This window comes from Zeus faber (assembly GCF_960531495.2).
Source record: "Zeus faber genome assembly, chromosome: 11".
Classification (NCBI taxonomy): domain Eukaryota; kingdom Metazoa; phylum Chordata; class Actinopteri; order Zeiformes; family Zeidae; genus Zeus; species Zeus faber.
Genome location: NC_137205.1, coordinates 28,407,752 through 28,415,251, shown reverse-complemented (window position 1 = coordinate 28,415,251; position 7,500 = coordinate 28,407,752). Strand labels below are relative to the sequence as shown.

The 7,500-nt window shown below is 48.1% G+C and overlaps 1 protein-coding gene across 1 annotated transcript in view; it reads right to left on the bottom strand.

The window, feature by feature from the left end:
- The window catches only part of rapgefl1 (Rap guanine nucleotide exchange factor (GEF)-like 1), a gene marked incomplete at both ends in the record, with an annotated part of 42,688 nt that overhangs the window by 34,784 nt on the left and 404 nt on the right, over positions 1 to 7,500 (bottom strand). The window contains one exon of the mRNA XM_080009644.1: positions 6,542 to 6,894. Coding sequence (XP_079865770.1) covers positions 6,542 to 6,894 — 353 coding nt within the window. The remainder of the gene's footprint in view (positions 1 to 6,541; positions 6,895 to 7,500) is intronic.

The window sequence follows — 7,500 nt, the reverse complement described above, 5'->3', positions numbered from 1 at the left end:
ACTGTGTTCACGCTGTATTCATGGAGTATTCACGCTGTATTTACACTGTATTTATGGTGTATTCACGGTGTATTAACGCTGTATTCCGAGTGTATTAACGCTGTTTTCACGGTGTATTCACGTTGTATTCAGGGTGTTTTTACGCTGTATTTACACTAGTTTCATGCTGAATTTACGCTGTTTTTACCGTGTATTCACAGTGTGTTTACGCTGTATTTACACTGTATTCACGGTGTGATTACACTGTATTCGTGGTGTACTCACAGTGTACTCATGCTGTTCTCATGGTGTATTTACGCTGTATTCACAGTGAATTCACAGTCTATTCACAGTTTATTCATGTTGTATTCACAGTGTATTCATGGTGTATTCACAGTGTGTTCACGGTGTATTCATGGTGTATTCACGCTGTGTTCACAGTGTATTCACAGTGTATTCATTGTCTATTCATGTGTATTTATGTTGTATTCACGCTGTATTCACTGTGTATTCACTGTATATTCACAGTGTATTCACGGTGTATTAACTGTATATTCATGGTGTATTCACTGCATATTCATGGTGTATTCACTGTATCTTCATGGTGTATTCACGGTGTATTCACGGTGTATTCACTGTATATTCTCTGTGTATTCATAGTGTCTTTTCTCTCTGGATTTCGCTTGTTTTGTTTTGTGGAATGGTGCGTTAGGAGGAGTCGGAGCGGAGCGTGCACGGACAAGACGGCACGACGCCTCGGAGGGCGTTCAGATCCAAAGACCCACGACGCTGGTACCAACACTGACCTAACTTCAATTCACTTTGTTACTAGAGCCTTAAAAATACTACTTTTAATACAAATTTTCAGATTTTTATAGCAAAAATTCAGAGTTGATGGTCTTTACTGAGCTTAAAAAAATAACCCTTAACAACAAGAAATTGACATTAAATATATCCACTTTGTGTACAAATCATTAGTAGTATTTTAGCCACGCCGTAGAAATGAGGTATTTACAAATAGATTTATCACGTTTAATCCAACAGATATTTTCTATACTCCACAGCATAACTACTCTCGACCATTTTTTATATATATATAAAAAAGGTCCAAATAAGTATGGAATTTCCATACGCCCCATCTAGATAGTGTGATATTGTGTGATATAAATTTCCCGACCCTCTCCCCGTGTTTTGGGCGTTTGAAGTTATAAATAACAACAACAGAGCCGCAAAAACAACAAGCATTGTTCCTGAAGAGGAGAGAACATTCCTCAGGAGCTCCATGGATCAACGATTTCAGAAAAACACGCGGGAAATATGAGCAACGCCTCATAGAAAGAGCGCTATTAAAGGTGTCGTACCGTTAAAATCCGGTTCCTACAAACACTGTGGTCGTGACGTCTGAGGATTGAAAGGTGAAATGGGTTTATTCGGCAATTTTCCCAGAGTTCCACTGTGACGGCGGGGGGGATCTGTGACAACAAGCTCGTAAAAATCCGGCCTCGGGCACGAGGCCATGCCCGCGGTGGAGAGGCGGGCGGGGCTCATCCCGTCACTCGCCCGAGGACGAGCGCGGCGGAGCTCCCGTCGGGCCGGAAGGCGCAGGGGGCGGCAGGTCGAGCGCACTTTTGGGGGGATGGCGACGCGGAGCTGGGACGAGGCGGGGACGTTTGAGGCGACGGGGGAGGGAGAGGGAAACGAGGAACGTCGCCGCCGGGGTCCCTCCGTCATCCGAAAGGGCCGAGCCGAGTGGGGAAACCGGGTGGAAATGACAACCTTTCGACTGCACGCGGTGGAAATATACAAAATATGAAGGTGCGCGCGGAGAGGTAAACGGGAGCGGCACAGACGTCGAGGAAAGACGAAAATAGAGAGAGACGGCGAGACGGTGTCTCTGCTTTGGTGTTTAGAACAGAGAGACACAGCGAGCCCCTCCCCTCTCTGCGCTGCACCTCCATCTAAAATGCGACTGAACCTTGGAGGACCTGAGATGCCCGTGGTGGAGGTGGAGGAGGAGGAGGAGGAAGTGGAGGAGGAGGAGGAGGAGGAGGAGGAGGTGGTGGAGGAGGAGACCCAGCCTCCACCCAACACATCAGGACCACTCAGCTCTCCTCCACCTGAGGACCCACCGGCCAGGCATGCTAACATGCTAACATGCTTAAAGTGCCCTGGCTGGCTACGTCAGCTCACGCTCCACCCACACAGACAGAACAGGGTGTACTCTGTGTGTGTGTGTGTGTGTGTGTGTGTGTGTGTGTGTGTGTGTGTGTGTGTGTGTGTGTGTGTGTGTGTGTGTGTGTGTGTGTGTGTGTGTGTGTGTGCGCCCTACAATAATGATAATTTCATATAATGTAAAAATGTTCTCATGATGTTTTATGGAACCACTACAACATCATAATCTGTATATAATAAAATACAACATCTATTGATCCACTGTAACTAGATCAACTATAACTACATCTACTGTAGCCAGATCTACTATAACTACATCTATTGTAACTAGATCAACTATAACTACATCTACTGCAACTAGATCAACTATAACTACATCTACTGCAACTAGATCAACTATAACTACATCTACTGTAACTAGATCAACTATAACTACATCTACTGCAACTAGATCAACGATAACTACATCTACTGTAACTAGATCAACTATAACTACATCTACTGTAACTAGATCAACTATAACTACATCTACTGCAACTAGATCAACTATAACTACATCTACTGTAACTAGATCAACTATAACTACATCTACTGCAACTAGATCAACTATAACTACATCTACTGTAACTAGATCAACTATAACTACATCTACTGTAACTAGATCAACTATAACTACATCTACTGCAACTAGATCAACTATAACTACATCTACTGTAACTAGATCAACTATAACTACATCTACTGCAACTAGATCAACTATAACTACATCTACTGTAACTAGATCAACTATAACTACATCTACTGTAACTAGATCTACTGATCTACTTTAATTTATCATTCACTGCAGCTAGCTTTAAGGAAAACATAATATTATTATTATTATTATTATTATTATTATTATTATTATTATTATATAATAATAATAATAATAATAATGGGAGATAAAAAATGTTGAATCAGCATAATTAATCATCTGACATAATCTGATGTTCAAACATTTAAATGACATAATTTCTCAGCACGAGACCAAATGAATCCATCTCAATGTCTTAAAGAAGAAAATCCTTAAATCCTGCACCTTCACCCCCAAGCAGCAACTGTAAGGAGGAGGAGGAGGGGGAGGACGAGGAGGAGGAGGATGAGGAGGAGTTGGAGGAGAGGGAGGAGGAGGAGGAGGAGGAGGAGGAGGAGGAGGAGGAGGGGGGGAGGAAGAGGAGGATGATGAGGAGGGGGAGGACGAGGAGGAGGAGGATGAGGAGGAGTTGGAGGAGAGGGAGGAGGAGGAGGAGGAGGATGAGGAGGATGATGAGGAGTTGGAGGAGAGGGAGGAAGAGGAGGAGGAGTTGGAGGAGAGGGAGGAGGAGGAGGAGGAGGAGGAGAGGGAGGAGGATGAGGAGGATGATGAGGAGTTGGAGGAGAGGGAGGAGGAGGAGGAGGAGTTGGAGGAGAGGGAGGAGGAGGAGGAGGAGGAGGAGAGGGAGGAGGATGAGGAGGATGATGAGGAGTTGGAGGAGAGGGAGGAGGAGGAGGAGGAGTTGGAGGAGAGGGAGGAGGAGGAGGAGGAGAGGGAGGAGGATGAGGAGGATGATGAGGAGTTGGAGGAGAGGGATGAGGAGGAGGAGCAGCATTGGATTATTCATGGCTGTGACCAGGAGAACATTACATCCAGGAAGTAGTTGGTGAACGTCTCCATTAGTAATTAATGGCAGCGTTTGGGGCGTCGCCATCTGGGTCGATATGTTCCCTCTTTCTGTCTTTCACCCTTTTCTGTCCATCTCGCTAATTATCTGTCGCCCGCACCATGCCCCCCCGCCCCCCGTCCCCCCCCGTCCCCCCCGTCTCCCCCTGTATCCCCCGTCTCCTTCACCCCCCGTCTCCCCCATCCCCCCGTCTCCCCCATCCCCCCGTCTCCCCTATTCCCCCGTGTGCCCCTGTTCTCACCCATTTCCCCCTGTCTCTCCCATCTCCCCCATCCCGCGTCTCCCCCCGTCTCCCCCCGTCTCCCCCCTGTCTCCCCCGTCTCCCTGTTGGACTCTTTTCATAAAGCCAGACGTTGTCCCTCAGACTCCTGGAATCCCTCCACGTCGCCTCGGGCTTTGAACACTTTCTTTATAAACAGTGTAAACAAGGATTCTGTACTTTGGGCGGAGGGTTTCTCAACGTGGGGTCCGGGGACCGCCCCCCCGGCCGCAAAAAAATGACAACAAGTTGAGATTCACCGTTGATGTCATCGGCACCGCGAGAGAACGTCCAACAAGGACTGGGTTCATTTTGGATCCTAGTTTCACTGGAGAACAGACACTGAAGCTTGATTCACACCGAGACCGACAAACGACAACAGCAAACAACAAACAACAAACAACAACAACAAACAACAAACAACAACAACAAACAACAAACAACAACAACAAACAACAAACAACAATTCCACGAAAATGCTGCAAGGCCAACAGGAAGTTACATCGGTCGGGTTTTCTTGGAACTGGGCTTAAAAGGAAGTTAATAAGTCTCGTATACTAAATGATACCGTTATTTACGTTCACGCTGGATGTCACCACGTTCACTATCAATAAATCTCTCTATAAAAGTGAATTGTGTGTATTTCCATTTTTTTTTTTTTTTTATATACGCACTTTGCAATTACTATGGAAGGAAGTTTTAAACTCTCCAGCCGAGAAAACGACTCCCTCAAAAAACGTCTCCTCTCTGTTTTCTGAAGCCGGACCCGGACGCAGTTCGCCGGACGGCCACCGGGCGGAGGGGCTCCGACGGTCGGATTCGATTACGCATTCGGTGTGAAGCCGACCTAAATCAAACCTAACAAAAAACAAAACCCCTCTCATATTCGGGGGTCCCCCTATCAGATTGTGTCCGTGGACTCCTGCTTATCAAACTGAGGATCCTTGATGTGGAAAAAGGTGGATGATCCTGAAACTAAAAAATAATAATAAAGCAAAGAACCTGGTTTTAAGATGCCGTTATGTAAGCGAGTGGTTGGTTTAAAGCACTGAGCCGCTGCAGCGGAGGTGCACGTTGGAGTCAGGGGTGCAGCGAAAATATATATCACACACACACACACACACACACACACACACACACACACACACACACACACAAACACACGTATGCAAAAACACATACACACACAATGCAGTATATGTGTATATAAAGTGGCACAAACACATACACATACAGGGCGTGATAAGCAAATTCACATATAAACAGTGGCACACACACACACACACACACACACACACACACACAAACACACGCACACACACACACACACACAGACACACACACACACACTCACACACACGTACGCTCAAGTAATAAGCACTCTGGTTTTCTTAAAGAGGACGGCAGTTATTACGTAACCACTGGATATAGGCTGGGACACACACACACACACACACACACACACACACACACACACACTCTGCAGGATGAAGGAGCAGCATATATTATGGTAACTATAAAATTAATATGCATATCTTTGGAAGTGCGTGCCTTGCGTCCCCCATTTTGAATAATTCCAACACAGCGGATCACCGCAACAGTTCTGTGCGGTGAGTAAAGGAAGACGAGACAAAACTAATCTTCGCTGGAGAGTAGAATCTTCAAAATCTCGACTTCTCCCCGTTTCCTTTTTCCACCGCCCGCTGCCCTTTGAGCCCGATTGAGCCGTCGGGAGCCGACCCTCGGCCCCTCGCCTCAGACGGGGGACGGCTGTGCGGTTTGCCCGGGTCACACGCTCATTAAATGTGTCAGACCCGACTTCGGGGGCTGTTGATGCTTTCTGTGACGGTTAGGTAGTTAAAAAAAAAAATAAAAAAAAAAACAGCATAATAACCTCCTGGCGGGACCCTCGGTACCTCCGGTATCATTAGGGTCCCGCTCACCCCCCCCCATCCCAATTTGCCGTCCTCACATCAGTGCAGCTCCTGATCAATTCCCTGTTGATGTGATCCGCGCGAACCACCAGCGGCGGTGAGCTCACGAATGACAAAAGTTTACGGAGGTTATTGTTGTTTTTTTGGTGGAATTCACATCTTGACCGAAGCACGACAGCCACCGACAATAACCGACGTGTTTTTTTGAGCCCCAGCTGACAGCAGGGGGGCGTGGCTCTCCAAAAAGCTACTGGAGAAGCATCCAGTTGGGCCAGATAAACCAGAGAAACCATTAGTGTGGAGGTTGATCAAGCCCGGATGGGAGGCGTTCCATATCACCCAACCAGGCGGCAATCACCAGCTATCAGCCGTGCGTGTGTGTGCGTGTGTGTGTGTGTGTGTGTGTGTGTGTGTGTGTGTGTGTGTGTGTGTGTGTGTGTGTGTGTGTGTGTGTGTTTGTGTGTATGTGCGCGTGTGCGCGTGTGCGTGGTTCATACCTGTACAGTGTCCGTAGCGTTTTCCCGCCACGCTGTCCAGCACGGTGAGCGCCAGGTTGTCCGGGGTCTCGGCGGCGAGTGGAGTCCCGCCTCCTCCTCCTCCTCCTCCTCCCCCTCCTACACCACCTCCTCCGCCTCCTCCACCCCCGCCTCCTCCTCCTCCTCCTCCTCCCACGCCGCTGGCGGGGTCCGTGACGAGACTCGCCTCGGAGCTCTGCTCGTCGCTGGACAGGGACGGGCTGCGGACGTCCCCTCCGGAGCTGGGTCCCCCGGTGCCGATGCCGGTGCCGGGCGCCGTGCCCAGCCCGGGCCCCGTGGCCGAGGGCCAGCAAGGAGGCTCCTCGGTGTCCGGGCTGAAGCGAGGGGTGAAAGGTCAGGGTTTGAGTTTGCGTTTGCAGGTTAGAGTGTATTTCTGCACTGCAACGACTAAAACGTGGACTCTGCGGGGCGTCCTTTCGGGGTTCTTTTTTAAATAAATTCTGGGTGGATATGGATTAAAATGACCAGGCACTGACAATAAAACCCAAAACCCTCGTCATGTTCAATGGGAATGAGCGTTTATAACTCCACGGCTCAGAATAAAAGATGGCGCGTGCACGTAATGCACCCTCTCCGGACAACTGAGAAAACCATTTCACAACACGAAATGCACGTTAAAAGCGTGAAAGGAAATTTTAAAAAAAACGAGGTCCACCACGGGCGGTGGTGTAACAGCCGCCCAGACATTGCATTTGCAAACGAGAGAATGAAAGAGAGGGATCATAACCTGACCTGGAACCCGTGGCACATATTGGAATTACCTTGACAGCCACACTGTAAACATGGACGTTTAGAGCGGGGAACAAGGAAACGATGGAACTCCTCTGCAGCCAGAGCCCTCTCTGTATTAATTAGCAGTGAATGTAATTGGACTGAAGTGAAACATCACACCCTGACGCCCACTCCGCCTCCACCTGAAG